General features: G+C 50.4%; 1 protein-coding gene across 1 annotated transcript in view; it reads left to right on the top strand.

The window, feature by feature from the left end:
- LOC123019660 overlaps window positions 1-11,600 on the top strand; it is a 48,987-nt gene extending 37,387 nt beyond the window's left edge. Inside the window, exons 11-15 of the mRNA XM_044422705.1 lie at window positions 2,510-3,084; window positions 3,277-3,403; window positions 4,250-4,320; window positions 5,389-5,515; window positions 7,127-11,600. Of these exons, the coding sequence (XP_044278640.1) occupies window positions 2,510-3,084; window positions 3,277-3,403; window positions 4,250-4,320; window positions 5,389-5,515; window positions 7,127-9,546 (3,320 nt within the window). The 3' untranslated portion in view covers window positions 9,547-11,600. The remainder of the gene's footprint in view (window positions 1-2,509; window positions 3,085-3,276; window positions 3,404-4,249; window positions 4,321-5,388; window positions 5,516-7,126) is intronic.
- Window positions 11,601-17,245: the final 5,645 nt, after the last annotated feature.

Raw genomic sequence — 17,245 nt, 5'->3', positions numbered from 1 at the left:
TGGGAAGAGATTGCCTTAGCATCTCATGTGAACCCCCTCCCACTTCCCTTACAAACAGCCCAAGTACCCATGCTTGTTTTAGGGTTTAGCAGTTCCTCAGCGGCCTTGGGGGCCAAACTGGCACAATATACTAAGCCAACAGTCAAACCAATTAGTGAGCTTTATGGCTGTTGGGGCACTAGAGCCCAGATCTTCCAGGTCCCCAGTCCAACACGCTAACAGAGGGCACTTCCTGAAGGACATTGACTGAGAAAGCTTGTTTTTTTTTTTAAAGCTCATTATGTATTGTGCAAGCATGAGAATGCTAATTTTGATTTCACAAGTTCTGATCTGTAGTTCCAGAAACGAATTAGTGATTGCTGCCCAAATAAACAAACCACCTCCATGCAAGTAACTGTCTACTCTGGAGTACGGAATGACTCTGAAGAACAGAAAGGAAAACAAAGGAGAGAACATGACTGTTTACCTTCCTTAACAAGCTGCAAAAGGAAAACAAGTCTGTGCCAGATCCTGTATTGCCCCAATCCCTCCACGTTTCTCTTTATCTCTTTTCCAGGAAGAAGGAAAGGTCGCTAGCTGGCACATCCTCCTGAGCAGGTTTTTCAAAAACTTTGATGCAAAGTGTGCTAAAGCAAGAGCAGGGCAAGCAGGAATTAGGACCAGGGATCTGAGTCCCAGAGCGACAAGGGGTCACTTAGGTCGTGAGCCATAAATGGCTCCAACTGTGCCAGGGCCAGCCTTAGAGGGGGCTGCACACTGCCAGGAAATAACTCCATAGAGCTGACTGGGCCTTTCTTGTGAGCGGACAGATGCGGGATGGTGCTGGAGCTTTCTTCCCCAAACTCCTTAAGGCTTCAGTGCCCCGGGCTGGCTTCTTGGAGCTCTTAGGGCCTTTGCCAAGAACAGCCTCTGCACAGAGAACGCTTGCCACCAAAACCAAAACATGCGCTGGCTGCACAGCTTCCTGCAACCGCAAGAGTAAATGCCCAGGAGAGAGAAGCGAAACCGCTGCAGCAGGCCCGGGGGGGGGGGGGGGCTGCCGGAAGCCGGCGCGGGGCCATGCAAACTGGTGCCGCTTGCAAAGCAATGCATTGCAAAACGGATCCCGGCGCGTGTCCTCCCGGGGTTGGAAGGGGCCGAACCGGATTCCTAGAGAAGATGCGGGTTTGGGGAGGAAAGGGGAGGGTCCTCCGCAGGAAAAGCGCCTTCCCTCAAAGGCCCTTCCTGTCCCGCCTTCTTCCTCCAGAGGAGGGACTTGGGGCTTCTGCAGGTGCTGCATCAGGGCCTCCTCGGGGAGCTCAGGTGAGACCCGCCCTCCCCCGCCTGGTGCATTTGGGGAAGGGGCGCCCCAGGGCTGCGGGGGGGGGGAGGCCGAGTAGGGGAGGGCTGGGGGGAGATGCTCGAATGTAACCCGCAGCATGTCAGAGAAGGAGCTGATTTTGCACCAGGGAGGGGAGCTGTACCGTCCCCCGTTTACACGCATCGTGATTGCGGCTTGGCAACGGGGGTGGGGAGGTGGGGGAGAGATTTAGGGTCGGGCTGCGAAGCTGGTTTCGGGCTGCTCCGGGTTTGTGTAAATAATCCCCCCGCGGCGCCCTTCTCGGCAAATGCGCGTCTCGAGCCCCTCCCCGATTTTCTGCCGGAGCGGCCGAAGCAAACAAAGGTGGGCGGGGGGAGACGAGCCCCCCCTCTCCAAGGCTGGCCCTTTTATTTGGCAGCTGATTTGGGGACCTTGAATCGGGAGCATTCGTTGTTGTTGCAATGAGCATGGCCCGCATTTGCATGCTGGGAAGGCTGTGATGCACTTGTGGGGGGAGTTTGCTGAATGCCGCCGAAGTTCTTGGGTGGACTCTCTCTGTGAATGCACAGAGAGACAGGCTGAGGATAAATAAAGGACAAGGGAGGAATAAAAGCACTGCTAAGAATCCTGAACTAGAAAAAAAGCAAACTTCTGCAGGGCACTAGTGGCAAAACCCAGTTCCCCTGGGGCACAACACTTCTGGTCTGCTTGGAAGCAAGACGTTTAAAAATGGAAGTATACAAGGCAGTCCACCTCACAAAATGTGAGAAAATGAAATCTGCCTTTAAAATTATCCAATATAAAGCCAAACCTTTCCGCATAAAAGAGAAATGTATCTAGCTTCTGTGGATTTTTACACTGCCCGCTGGAAATCAGTTTGAGTAATCCTTATAAGCTTGTTTCCAATGAGTGATGGCCACACTTTCAACCCATTTTAAGGAAATTTAGAATGGATGCTTATGCAAATGGCAACAGTGGAAGAAGGAGGGAGGCCTCCCAAGGGAAGGGCAAGAGGGGAACTGTACATGCTTGGGGGACAGATGGTTAGAGATGGGTGGGTGTGGGGGCTCATGGACCATATGAGGCATCTTCTCGCTCTATAGCAAGGGACAGAATCTTTCCAGTGTCTTGCAGGGGAAGAATCTTTCCCCTGTCTTTAAGTTTGGGCCTTTACCTGCCTTTCCTTTCTGGATGAGACCTGTTTATCAGCTGGAGTCCAGGACATTTCCTCTTGCTCTGACTGTTTACAAATTCCTGTACAGAACAATGCCTTGCATTTACAGAGTCTCAAGAACAGCACCTCATTCACGCAGTTTTTGCCCATATACAGAAGAGAAATAAGATTCTTTGGCTTTTTGGAGCACGGATCAGAGATGGCTGGGGAGGACTCAGCTGGCCCTGAAGCAGGAAGAGACCCAGTCAATGCTGGGAACTGCGAAGAATTCCCGGAAAAAACAGGGAAGATGATCCCGGGAAAGGACACGGTCAACTCGCATGTGCAGCACCAGCGTTTCAGAGAGTTCGCTTACCGGGCAACGGAGGGGCCTCGACAGGTGTGCAGCCAGCTCCACCACCTTTCCGGTCAGTGGCTGAAGCCGGAGCGACACACCAAGAACCAAATGCTGGACCTGGTGATCCTGGAGCAGTTCCTGGCCATCCTGCCGGTGGAGATGGCCAGCTGGGTGAGGGAATGCGGAGCGGAGACGTGCTGCCAGGCGGTGGCCCTGGCGGAGGGCTTCCTCCTGAGCCAGGCCGAGGACAGGAGGCAGGAGCAGCAGCAGCAGGTGAGGGCGTTTCATCCAAGGGGGCCAGAATGGGAGGGGGGAGATCCGAAAATTCTCTCCTGATTGTCTCACCTGTTCTGGAGCTCACCCAAAGAGAGATCTCCCATACCACAACCCTGCATTTTTCCATCTCTTGTTCCATTTCTAATTTTTCTCCATATTCCATGTCCTGGATTTTCCCTGCCCTTTCAGGTAAAGAGACTGTTTGCAGAAGGAGGACCTGATTTCCCGGCAGCCAAAGCGACCCCAGCAGACACCAGGCAGAGCCCCCCGCAAAGGGAGATCAAGCGGGAGGAAGATGATCGTGCCTCTTTGAGTGGTAGGAATTAACACAGGAGTTTTAGGGGTGCATTTTGGCTGTTTCCAGATCTGGAATATAGAAGAGATGCATGGTCTGCTTTTATTTTGTGCAGAAGATGCCAGTCTCCAGCATTTTCCACGGTTCCAAGCTATGTTTAATATTCATCCTTTGGAGATATTATATAAGGAAAGCAACATCTGATTTGTAGCCATGAACTGAAATGGGGAAATAAGCATTTTCCCCCAGTGGGGGACTCTCAGAATGCAAATTAAGGATAAGGTATTTTGTAGTGCTCGTGAGCAGGGTTGGGACAACCCCGATCAGAATCCATTCCTCCCGGCGTTCACGGGCTTCCTCTTGTGCTCAGCCTGGTCTTCCAAAATGAGCCGAACCCAGAGGAAGCCCACGGTGGCTCGTGGTTCCCCAGCTGCATGAATGGCGGCCTTCTTCCTCAACCGCTGCAGCAGCCGGTGTGGAAGATACCCTGCCAGAGGAGCAGTGGCAGATGGTTTGCCTTCCTGGCAACCCTCCACCAGCGGACCTTCCTTTGGCCCCGCACAGCAGTTCTTCCTGGCTCCAGAGAGGGGTGCTGCTTGTGCAGCATGTGGGACCCCGTTCCAGGTACGTGGCCCTGTGCAGGGACCGTGCGGCTGGGCTGCTGCCAAATGGGCCACGGCCCGGGGAGCCGTGCCCAGGGAATCTTCACGGAGCCCCACACGCAGGTACCCCCAGTCCTGTGTGCTTGACTGGGGAGTCAGGCTGCTTGCCTTCCGCAGGGCTTCCTTCCCGTGCGTTCAGGCTTGTCCTCTCCGTCTCTGAGCCAGACACGTCCCAGAGGCATTGCAGCACCTTTGTCTCTTGCAGGGGCTGGATGGGTGCTGGCAACTGGAATGCAGCCCTCGCTTTTTCTTTGTGATGCAGAGGATTCAAACCAGGTAGGTGGGAAAGTCACTCGGGGCAGGCATGGAGCACCGCTGGCGCCTCTGTCCCCTGCCTGCCTTCTGGTTTGCCAGCAGGCAGCTTAGGATACTCAGTGGCAAGAAGCACACCGGTGGGTGCAGCCAAGACATTATAAGCAAGAGCAAGCAAAGGAAGGAATAGAAGGAAGCAACACAGCATTGGGGAAGAACAGATTCCCAAAGAAAATCATAACAGTCCGTCCCTTCTTCTACTGGGAACCCCAGTGTCTGACTGTATCTAACAAGATCAGCAGCAAAGCTGACCAAAGAGTATGTCTCCTGCCTCGGCTTCCAGTGACATAGAAACAGAGCGAGTCAGAAGGGGCCTCCTGGGCCATCTGGTCCGACCCCTGGCTCCAGCCGGCTCCGCTCATGACATGCCCACCATGTGCATGCCCAGCCCATCCTTGAACACCCCAACCGATGGGGCCTCGACCACCTCCTGTGGAAGCCCATTCCACACCCTCAGGTTCCTAACTGTCAGGAAGTGCTTCCTGGCATCTAAATTGAACCTTGGTTCCCTGAGCTTCACTCCATGACCTTCTGCTGCTTGGCCGAATCCAAGAAAGCTCCTATCATGGCTTTCTGCCAATGGCTTATCTACCAGTTTTGGGGACTTACAGCATCCACGGAATGAGGGCCGGGATCTGGCACACCCAGCCAGCTCAGTCGGCACGCCCAAACACCACTCCTGGCAGATACCAAAAGAATTCTGCATATCACGGCCTACTTGATCAACGCGGTGTTCTGCAGTTGCATTATACTTCCCACAGGCTCAGTACGTTTCTCCTCAGCTTCCGGCAAACCCACGGCCAGAAGCTTTTGGTCCAGTCCAGTTGCTAGACCTGCCTAGCCTAGAATCCCGTCTCTCGCACTGCCCATTCAGCTGCTCCTTGGGAAGCCCCTGGGAGGCACACGGATGGCTTTTCACAGGTGATCCCCCAGCAACAAGTTTTCACTGCAGACTCGTTTTAGTTCTGCGCTTTAAGTCCAGGCCACAGCACTTGATATTACCGGTGATGAGGAACCTTTTCTCTCTTCCAGGGTCTGGTGAGCTTTGAAGACATTGCCTTGTGCTTCACGGAGGAGGAGTGGGCCCTGCTGGATCCTGACCAGAGAGCTCTGCACAGGCAGATCATGGCAGAAAACCGTGGGATCGTGGCCTCTCTCGGTAAGCCGCCTTGTTTTCCTACGTAAGGATCATGTCAACTTCCAGCTGCAATTACCACGAGGAGGAAAATAGTACGGTTGTGTAAGGCTGCCCTGTAGGGATGTCACCCTTGGATGCCAGCATGTGTCAAAGTCAGAAGACGCATTTGGGGCATGGTCTTGCTCTTGCAGCCCTGCGGACTGGCTAATGCAGATCACGGATGCCTCCAGATCATTTACCCTGCATGGCTCTGGAAACAGAAGTTGCTTCAACAAATTACCTCCCCCAAATTGAGGTAGAACCTATTAAACAAAAAGAAATGGTGGCACGTATTTAGCAGCAGTACAGTTCTGGTTACCTAAAGAATACCACATACACAGACAAGAAGGTTGCACAGAGTCTCTGCAGAGGAATTCAGGGGAGGGGAGGGGAGGACGGACGGAAAGAGAGAGAGAGAGAGAGGGAACGAACAAACGAACGAACGAAAGAGCAAGCCAGCCCAAGGTGTTTCAGAGTCTCTAGCTCCAGATTATTCCTCTTCTTTCGCATGCTGAAGGGGGATCCTCTTGCTGGAGCTGCAGCCTGGTCTGTAAAAGGAGTTTATCGGGGGTCAGTTTCAGCTTGCCCATCCTGATGATGCTAACAGACTGGTTGGACTGGTGGCAACACCCCCTCCCTCCCTCCCTTCCCTCTTTCTCCATCATGTCCCTCTTAGCTGGTAATCCAGCGGTTGGAGGTACTGAGGGAACTATTAAACCTGATCATCAGTGCCTTTTTCTGCTGCTATTGTATGGTCCCACCTTAAGAAACCTAATTTGAACCCCCCGGACCATAACAGCAAGTGTCGTCTCAAATACATCATTTTTTGTAAGGTTATTGAGGAGGAGGAGTCAGGCAGGGTGCAGGTGCAGCAGGAAACGGGCAAACCTGTGCTGCCGAGGCCACGGAGCAGGGGCAGGATGCAGGCTCTGCAGCTGCAGGACAACTTGTGTTGCTGAAGCCAGTGCTAGAGGGGAGAGCTTGCGCTTACTTTCGTAGCTTGTCCCCAGGACTCCCAGCTGGTGCTTATCAGCAGAACGTGAGCTGCAGCAGGCCTTGGGACTGAGCCTGCAAATATTTATCTATTTATTTAAAACTTCCGTATGCCGTCCTATATATAAATATCTCAGGACGGCTTATAGCAATTTAAAAACAATTTAAAACATCTAAGAACATCCACCCACAGATTAAAACAGTAATACTGTGTGAAACAATAAGTAAGCATCAAATAAATTAATTAAATCAAAATAAAACAAAGCAAAAGGAACTGGAAGAATCATTATTAACTTTTAAAATACCACTTAAATAAAAAGATTCTGACCTGGCGTCGAAAAGAGTATATGCTAGTGGTGCTTGTTCTGCCCTCCAGAACAGCCCAGATCCTGGTGCCTGATCCAGATCTCCACTGTCCCGGTGCAATGCATTGTACCAGTTAATACCAGTGAAGAGAAGCAGTTAGACATAGACTAAGAATTGCATCCCATCTAACTCTTTTCACTTTGTCTGCTTATGAAAGCAGTAATTGAGGGTGTCCATTCCTTTGAAGTCCTCTTGTTACTTCAGGCTTTGACCAGTGTCTTACTTGCATTGCAGAAAGTGACATGTGTGAACTAGAGTGTAAGAGAGAACCGTGTGAGACATCACCAAAAAAGGACAGATGTGAAAATAATGCAAAGCAAAGAAAGAAAATAGAAGTAAATTGCAATATAAGAAATAACTCCTCTGCTTCTCAGAGTAATGGGAACCATAATACCAAAATTCAAGAAGAAATACAGAAAAGACAGGAAAATAATATATACTATATGCATCTGAAAACTTTGAACACTGAATTAAAAAATAAAACTCATTCTATAATTGATACATTCAAAAAAACTCAAACATACTTGGATTGTGAAAAAAGCTTCAGTTTGAAGAAACATTTAACTTGTCATCAAAGAACTCATATAGAGGAGAAACCATATAAATGCTCTGAATGTGGAAAGAGCTTCACTCGGCGGACACATCTCACTTCTCATCAGAGAACTCACACAGGGGAGAAACCATATGAATGTCTGGAATGTGGAAAGAGCTTTAGTGAGAATCAAACTCTCATTTCCCATCAAAGAATTCACACTGGGGAGAAACCCTATCATTGTTTGGAGTGTGGAAAGAGCTTCAGTCGGAGGGGAACTCTTATTTCTCACCAAAGAGTTCACACAGGGGAGAAACCCTATCATTGTTTGGAGTGTGGGAAGAGCTTCAGTGGTAAAAGATATCTCAGATTCCATCAAAGAATTCACACAGGGGAGAAACCATATAAATGTTTGGAATGTGGGAAGAGGTTCACTAAGAAAATAAATCTCACTCAACATGAAAGAACTCATACGGGTGAGAAACCATATAAATGTTTAGAATGTGGAAAGAGCTTCAGTCAGAAGGGAACGCTTAGTTATCATCAAAGAATTCACACAGGTGAGAAGCCATATAAATGCTTGGAGTGTGGAAAAAGCTTCAGTGGAAATCACACACTCACTTCGCATCAGAGGACTCACACAGGGGAGAAACCCTATAAATGCTTGGAGTGTGGAAAGAGCTTCAGTCAGAAAGGAACTCTCATTTCTCATCAACGAATCCACATAGGAGAGAAACCTTATCATTGTTCACAATGTGGGAAAAGCTTCAGTGGGAAGAGATATTTAGGTTCCTATCAAAGAACTCACAAAGGGCAGAAACTGTATCATTGCTTCGAATGTGTAAAAAGCTTGAGTCTGAAGAGAAAACTTGCTTCTCACCAAAGGACTCACAGAGGGGAGAAACCCTATCATTGTTCAGACTGTGGGAAGAGCTTCAGTCACAAGAATCATCTGACTTGCCATCAAAGAATTCACACGGGAGAGAAACCCTATCATTGTTCAGAGTGTGGGAAGAAGTTTACGCAGAAGTCACACCTCAACGCTCACCAAAGAATTCACACGGGGGAGAAACCATATACATGTTTGGAGTGTGGAAAGAAATTTACGCAAAAGTCCCATCTCAATGGACATAACAGAATTCACACCGGAGAGAAGCCACATAAATGTTTGGACGGGAAGGCTAGCCATGGGGCCTTTCCTTCTGTAGGTCAGGAGCAGCAGGGGCGAGAAGAAGGGGCATCCCATGCCAGGTGCGCACTGCAGGCCCCTGGACGCTCTTCCTGGAAAGAGTCGGGACCCCTGAAACAGTCTTGTCCTAGACTGGCTGAAAAGGTACGGGGGGCCGTTGTGCCAAAATTGGAAGCGATCGAACAGCCTTTAACTCGGCCGTTTGTCTTTGAAATGTCAGACTGGAGTGACGCCAGCATCGAGTCAGCCAGCGAGAGCGACCATGAGGACAGTCTGGACTTGCCAGGCCGGAGGACGCGGGGCGTGTGGATGGAGCAACAGGCAGCGGACGGGAAAAGGATGGCGCCTCCCAGTGCCGCTGCAGACACTGCCTCCCTTCCTCCTGCTGCAGCAGCCGGCTTGTCTCAGCCATGCAAGAACAAGGGGGAGGGGACCGCATCTCCTGTAGCAGCGATGCATTTTGTAGCGGAGGACCAGGAGCAGTGGAGAAGCACGCAGTTTTGTGAGCTGATTAAGATCAACCAAGCTGCGATCGAAGGGTACCGGGATTCTGGGGCAGACGTCACCACCGTCGCCTCGCAGAACGTGCAGCCTACTCAGGTCTTGGCAGGAGAGACGTTGACGGTGAAGCCCAGCGATTCCTCTAGTCAGGAGGCCTCTCTAACCTGGATGTGGATCAAGTATCAAGGGTGGGAGGAAAAAGTTGATCAGGACTCCTGGGGAGTGATTATGGGAAATGGCCTGGGCTATAGGGTGGCGCTGGAGCAGGCGAGCGGGTGCGGTTCAGGCCCTACAAGTGCAGAGACCTCAAGTGATGGTAGGGAGTCCGGTAGCTCCAGGTCTGCCTCCACCCACTCCGAGTGCTCTTCCGGGACTTGGGAAGGAGAAGGAGGCTTGCCCTGCCATCATGCCGACCGGAGCGTTAAGCACTGAGAATGTATTGGCAGAATGATCCAGGGAGGAGCAGAACCATAATTGGGAGACTAGTGGAGAAGCAGGGAGAGACCAAACCAGCTCGCCTAGTGGTCAAGCCCTTTGAGCCACTGACCCCACACAGTCCAGTTGTGGGAAGGAGGGGTGGGGAGCAGACATTCCCATCTCATAAAAGCTTTCACTGTGGGACAACTTGTAAAACTTCTTGGGATACGGAAAAAATGAAATCTGACCTTACTGCTCATCAGAGAATTCACACCAGGGGAAAACCTGGAAAGAACTTTAGTAACTGTTATTTTTTGCTTATATCACACAGTGAAATACAATGACTTCTGGACCATGACTGTTCCCCAAATATTGTGCAGGATGGGTTTTCTCTGTTAAGGGCATTCCAGATTTCTACAGGGCTCAATGTTTTGGCTTTGCAACATCTTCTGGGAGTCTGTAGGCCTATTCAGGGTCCCAGCTCTGAGGTCCCACAACTCCAAAGGCTGAGTCCCCACTTCACCTCCATCACACCCAACGTGGGTAGATGCATGCTGGTTCTATCTGGGCCTGAGAGGGGTCAAAGGGGTGTGCCAAGGGCAGGAAGGAGATGCACATAAGCTGCTGAATTCAGAGGTTTAGGTGCATCAAGGGAACACCAATAAACTTGTCAATTATTTTTGTAAAGGGGTTAAGAAGGAAAAAATACATACTCCAACACTAATTAAATATGTGCACTTTGCAGAATCCAGTTAATGTACCTTCAGGGGGTAAAGGATTGGTCCTTTGGTGGAGTCATGCACAAAAAGTTCCAGCATGATAAGTCCCAATGTTTTATGGCTTATACAGTGACCTCTTGAGTTAATACTGTGTCTCTTGAATTCAGAGATCCATCTGATGAAAGCTACCATTATTCCTAATTTCAAGCCATTATGATAAAAACTAGCAGGTTTGAAAGTGCTTAGTTAACACAATTCCCCTTTGTTCCCGAATTTTCAGGAAAGGCGGATCATTTCTTGGGTGAAAACTATTGATGCATTTTGTTCTGGGGAGTTCTTATTGGTTGGTGGGTTGCAGATCAATGAGGTTTTCCTGCCCCATTCAAGCCTATGGCAGCAGCTGCTCTCAGAATTAGTTTGGCCGTGTTTGATCATCATCTCAGGCTCCGGGGATGCCAGAGCTGCACTGTTTTGCATGGATTCTGTGCTGCACCAATGTACATCTGTTCCTTTAGTTCCAAAAAGCCAGATAACACTACGTGTTCCTGTGTGACAGCTAGGACAACGAAGCAGGCACGGGCCAGCCAACTCACTGGAGGAGCCCAGTAGCAAACCAGTGAAGTGTTGTGGCCCAGCTCCAGTTCTGCGGAGGGCCCTACATTTATAGCCAGAATCTGCTCAGAGGGGCAAAGCAGCTGTCTGTGGGTGCAGGACCTCCTGCCTAAGCTCCTCAGCATCCAGTGTGGGCAGTCAGGCTACCTCTGGGGAAGGAGGGAGCACATGGCCAGATAACCCTAGCGTCTTTGGACTTCATCCTGTGAAATACCTGCTGTACTTCTCGTTGACCATGAATTTGGGTGGTGCTTCAGCCTCAAGGAATCCTGAGCCCTCCAGCCTTGGGGCTAAGCCTCACTCTCGCACTTTCGTGTGCCTGGATCCATGCTTTGGGGCGATTCCAAAGTGGAGGCATTGCTTCTGGTTAACTGGATGTGTGAGGTTACTCTGGACTTACCCTTGTCTTTGGAGTCCTCGATTTGATAGGACTGGGTTCTCGGAACACGAAGGTTCCAGCACGATTTGTAAGGTTGGCACTTATGCATGGGTTTGTTCAGGTTTTTCTCCAGGATCCTTGCCTTCACCTGCCTGAGATGGATGACCCCAGGACTCATTCAGCCCCCGCCCTATGTCCTGAGCCACAGGGACAACAACGGGGAAACCATATTCTCTGGATCTCTTAAATCTAGCATCTTTGGAATGTTGTAGAATCACTTGTTCAGACTAGCTGAATGATTTTGGAGAAATATTGGGATTTTCCATAATAAAGAATCTCACTGAGTTGCATTGACACAATGCCAGAGTCTGTGTTTGAAGGACTGGGTTCAAGCCATGCGGTTCAGATCCTTGATGAGGCAAGAGAGGACCCAGGTAATATGGACTGTCTTTGCTGTTTCCAGGCGCTCAGTCCTCCCTGTGGATTTGTGCCTGGAAGGGGAATTGTGGGTGCATTTATGGAGGCTAAGTTGTAAAGAAACACAATTTGTGACGTTGCACGACATCAGCACTGATCGTGGGGCATGAGTGTTAAGTCATGAGCCTTTGTTTCCTTTTTCCTGGTGCCATTTCGTACACACAGTTTTCTCCACATTCTTAGAATCCTAGAACAGTAGAGTTGGAAGGGGCCTATAAGGCCACGGAGTCCAACGCTCTGCTCAGCGCAGGATTCCCATTAAAGCAACCCTAGCAGATGGCTGTCCCACTACCTGTTCAATGCCTCTGCTGTGGGAGAGCCCATAACCTCCTTAGGCAATTGGTTCTACTGCCATACTGCTCTAACAGTCAGGAAAATTTTCCTGAAATCTAGTTGGGCTTTGGCCTCCTGTAACTTGAGCCCATTATCCCAGGTCCTGCACCCTGGATGGTCAAGAAGAGATCCTGGCCCTCTTCTAAGTGACAGCCTTCAAGTACCTGACAAGTGCCAGCCCATCTCCTCTCAGTCTTCTCTATTCAAGGCTAAGCAAGCCCAGTTCTTTCCCTCTCGCCTCACAGACCTTTGTTTCCAGTCCCCGGATCACCCTTGTCGCCCTCCTCTGACCCCTTCCAGCTTGCCTGCATCTTTCTTAACTGAAGAGCCCAGAATTGGACACCGGATGAGGCCTGACCAGAGCTGGGCAAAGGGAAACAGGACTCCACGGGATTTGGACGTGTTCCTTGTACTGCTGTCCTACAGAGCATGTGTCATCAGCATATGTGCTTTCTTGCTTAGAGAGACTTGCTATGTGATGCCAATGAGGGGTAAATCTCATCCCGCTCACAGCTCTCCCCATCAGGTGCTGACTTTGGAAATCTTTTTGCTTTTAGATCGCAAAGTTCTTAATTATTAACACCTATAAGCCATGCATCTTTAGAAGGAAGGAACTCCTGCAAATAATCCTTGCAGACAATTGTAACAAAATGCATTGGGCAGCACCTTTGGGGATACTGAACTTCATAAGTGCTGTAGATCGAAAGGTCGCCAGTTCAAATCTGCACAATGGGGTGAGCTCCTGTTGCTCTGTCCCAGCTCCTGCCAACCTTGCAGTTCGAAAGCATCCAAATGCAGGTAGATAAAAAGGTACCCCTTCGGTGGGCAGGTAACAGCGCTCTGTGCACTTAGTCATGCCGTGTTTAGTCATGCCGGCCACATGAGCATGGAGACTGCAGACAAACGCTGGCTCCCTCGGCTAGGAGATGGAGATGAGCGCCGCCCCCTAGAGTCAGGCATGACTGGACTTAATGTCAAGGGGAAACCTTTACCTTACAGTTGATCGCAAAGCACTGAGGAACCAGAAGCGGACGTAGCATGTTTGTTTGTTTGTTTAAAGTTTTTATATGTCATCCCAATACTAAAAGTCTCTGGACAGCTTACAAAAAACAGAAAACCAAAAAAACAAAGCAACCATATACAACAAACACATTTTAAATGAAGCACAATGCTTGTTGTTCTTGCCTATTTTCTAAATAATGGTGAGGGAGAAAGTGTTGCTTGAGAAAGGCTGTGAGAGCTTTAATTGGGAAGAGACAAGTCCAAGACATTTCCAAGATAGAATAAAGAGACCTCTGCCCTACAACTGCTGAAAGGAGCAGTATTTCTCCATCTGGAGTATATTTTGCAGAATTTATTCTGGCTGTGGGAGTCACGGGCAGGAACCAAGAACATTAGGTGGTCTGAAGGAGCACTTACCTTCTGACCCCTGAAACTTCCTGCCCTCTCCAACTTCTCAGCTGTTAAGAAGCCTCTCCCCTTTTAAGTATAGAAATCCTGCGTTGAAGGAACTGCACTGGCTGCCTATTCACTACTAGACGAGATGTATGGTTTAGGTACCAATGTATAAACCCTAAACAAGTTTGAAGGACGATTCCCGGAAGAGCCCCTTCTGCATCAACCTGCCCACCTCCACTGAGGTCATAAGAGGCCGAACTGCTAGTAGAATGCAGTCCACACTAGGAAAAGCCATCCCAATTGGTCAAGCATCCCCACTTGGGGAAGTGAATTCCATAATGCTAACTAAGGGATGGGTGAAAAAGTTCTTTTTATCTGTCTCAGCTCCCACCAGTCAATTCCATGGGAAGCCCCTGGGCTCCGGTGTTATGAAAAAGCCTCAACCAAAATAACTAATTAGAGAACTGGGGTATGCCAGGGCACAGATTTCTCACTTTTTTTAAAGAACTCAAAGTGGCTTACATCATTCTCCTGCTCTCTCTTATCCCCACAACCACCACCCTGTGAGGTAGGTGGGGCTGAGAGTCTGTGACTGGCCCAAAGTCACCCAGTTGGCTCCATGGCTGAGTGGGGACTCGAACCCGGATCGCCCGAGTCCCAGTCCCCTGCTCTGAACCACTGCACCACACTGGCTCTCAACCTGCTGCCTGCATTTGTCAGACCACAATCTTGGTTTTGTCTCCTTGTGAGCCAGAAACTTAGCGCTCTACTAAAAATCATACCCCAGACTAGGACTAGGTGCTAAACTACCCTTTGCCAAGACCTCCACTGGAGCACTTCAAAACTATGTGTTTAGACTGGCCATGCTTCATTTATATATAACATAGAAATGTTATAATAATAATAATCGGAAGCCATCCACACAAAGCCTTTGGGATATGAAAAGAACCAATACAGATCCATCCACCCACTCCTAGTCTGGACTATTTCTTCACTTAACCCAAGATTAAATGGTAAAGCAATTTCTGCCCATCTTTGGACGCTGGGCGGCTTTTGCCCATCCTCCTTTCAGCCGCTTCTCTCGTTTCTGGAGGCCGAGTCCTCTCCAACCCTCTCTGTCCAGGTTTCTCCTGATTATCAGCTCCTCCTCCCCATGGCTCCCCTTTGGCTCCCTGTCCACACACTGTTCCAATGTCCCCTCTCAGTCCTTTATTCCATCAGCAAATCGGTGCTATTTCCTATTGTGAGCTTCGAGCTGACCTCCTCCAAGCTGGTGCCCTCGAAGTGTCATGGATTGCAGCTTGCGTCATCCAAAGCCACGGAGCGGAAGGTCAGGGGGTGTGCAGCCCAAAGCACCTGGAGGATCCCAGCTCAGATTAGGTTTCCATGCACACTTCCCGGGGAGCGAGCTCAGTGGAACTTGGTGGGGCTCCATTCTGAGTAGATGTGTGTAGGACCACGCTGGAGTTTACTATGTCAGCGGCGCCATCTTGCGATGTGCTGAGCTTCCCCAAGAGGCTGCAAGCGCCTGGCAAAAACAGCCTCCCCCCACCCCCGCCTGGAGCATTGGGTGAACGGCCGGGCACCCCTGGGCTGCAGGGAGGCGAAACAGTGACGAGGGGCTGGGAAGAATCCGATGGGGGGAGGTCCAGGTTCAACTCCCAGCGTGTCAATGTGGGATCTGCAACTGCATCCGAGATCTGAGATGAGCTGGTCCCCCACCCCCCATTCCACCCCATAGAAAGGCTACCTGTGTGCAGAAGGGGCACTGGAGAGAGCGCAAAACCAGGCCTGAGTGTACTCACCCAGCCTTTAGCCTTGGCAGGCAGGCAGGCATTTGGCAGAGAGGTGAGGAGTGGGAATTTGCTAAAAGCACCCACAGTTCTTTCTGATGGAGGCACCTGGACATGAGTCTGTCTGAGGAAGTGCAGCGCCATGGATGGGGGAGGGGAGGAAAAACGAAAAGTCGGTATTAAAAAGGCTCCGATAGAGAAAGAAAATGCTCCATGGAGCACAGCTGGTGAATCCCAATTTGCTAAAGGCAAAACATAAAAGAGGTGCCGCTAAAGCTCTGCAAAGCCAAGAAATGGTTTTATTAAAGAACTGTAATAGTATCACGCTGAAATGAAATGAGGATGATCGCAGCTAGCAACAAGTTTCTGTCCTGGAAGCAAAGGCAGGCAAATGAAAAGACCCCCAAAGAGACCAGAGAACTGGGGAGGATGTTTCTCCTCAAAGCCGCTGACAACATTCCTTCAATTACTTGCGAGTCAGTCTCACCCCACACCAGCACAGTGTTCCACATCCGGACCCCATCAACACATTCTCTCCCACAGCCTTCCATCCAGGTCCTGGCCCTTCCTCACCCAAACCCTCTGCCCCCCCCCTGCCCCCACCAGCCCTTTTATATAATGCCTTTTCCTTAAAAGCACGCTGTCTTTAAGCCCCTTTTACTTGAAATCTTAACTACTTGTTCTAGTGTCTTTGAGTGCAATTAATTTGTTCACTAATCATCTGATTTTTAAGTCAGATTTTTCAAAGCCATATGGATCAATCAAGCTTATATATAGCTAGAAAGGAATACATAACCTCCTTTAGGCATCTTACTTTGCATTAAATAAGTTTTAAAAACCCATCACATTTTCCATTAATTATCAGACAGAGGCCCCATTTCCAAGAGTCACTGTCTGGAACTGCATTATTGAGCAAAGTAAGAATGTCCTAATTCTGAGAAGACCACAAACTTTGCTTTCCGCAAAAACTAGGATTGACAAGCTGTGCTCTGTTGAGATCTTGTTCTTTTCCTTCTATCTTGTGCATTTCCCCCTTTCTCTTCTATTTCTCTCCCCATTTCTCCATCCTTGCCGTCTTATTAGAAATGATTCACTGCAGGTGCTGTTTGTAGGTGCGCATCCGAGTGCTTCTGCCACACGAGGCTGGCGTCATTTGCCGCCTTAACTAACGCCCACCGCAAGGCAAGGCATATAATGCCCAGTTGGACGGAGGGAGAGTGGGATCTTACAAGTGCCTTTTCCCTTCCCGGTAAGAATGCGCTGCCTTTTCTGGGGGAGGCGGGCCCTTGCCCCCAGCCCAGTCCAACAGAGAACCAGAGGAAAGCCTCAGCCGCATGCAGAACTGCACCAGGGGTCTCACGCTGAAAAGCGGGGTGGGGGTGAGCTCCCAGATTCTATGGGGACAAACACGCACCAGCCATATAGGCTGCCTCCTACGGGGTGAAAAAGGGGGGTTGCAATGGGGCATCGCCTGCACAGACAGGGGCCCCCCCAGCCCCTCCTCACTCGCCTGCCCCCCCCGCAGCGCAGCTTCCCTCTTGTGCAGCAGGCGCGGCCGGGCGAGTCTCAGCGGCCCCACGCACGGGAGCCCCCAGCCGCACGTGCTGCAAGCTCCACGCCCCCTTGCTCGCGAGGGAGGCGGGACAGGAAGAGCCTTTGCGGGAGGCGCCATTTCCCTTCCCCACTTTCCTCTCTAGGAGCTCCATTTCTATCTCTTTAACCCCTCAGAGGCCAGGCGGCGAGATCCTTTCTCCGCGGCGTTCCCAAGAGGGCGCGGAAACAGCTCGCATTGCCCCCTTCCGGCCTGCGGATCTTCCTCCGGTGCCGCCGCGGCGATTTCCCGTCCGGGGCGTCCTGTGTGCGTGGACCTGCGTGTTGAGCCGCTACCGCACCCCATCTCCCCGCAAGACGCGCGCGCTCGCGCACACACGCACGCGCACACACGCACCCACCATCCAGCAAACATTCTTGCTGCCTTTCAGACTGGCTCCGCATTCCAAACA

This window comes from Varanus komodoensis, unplaced genomic scaffold (genome assembly GCF_004798865.1).
Source record: "Varanus komodoensis strain SLA01 unplaced genomic scaffold, ASM479886v1 scaffold133, whole genome shotgun sequence".
Classification (NCBI taxonomy): domain Eukaryota; kingdom Metazoa; phylum Chordata; class Lepidosauria; order Squamata; family Varanidae; genus Varanus; species Varanus komodoensis.
This window is presented reverse-complemented; position numbering and strand designations above follow the sequence as displayed.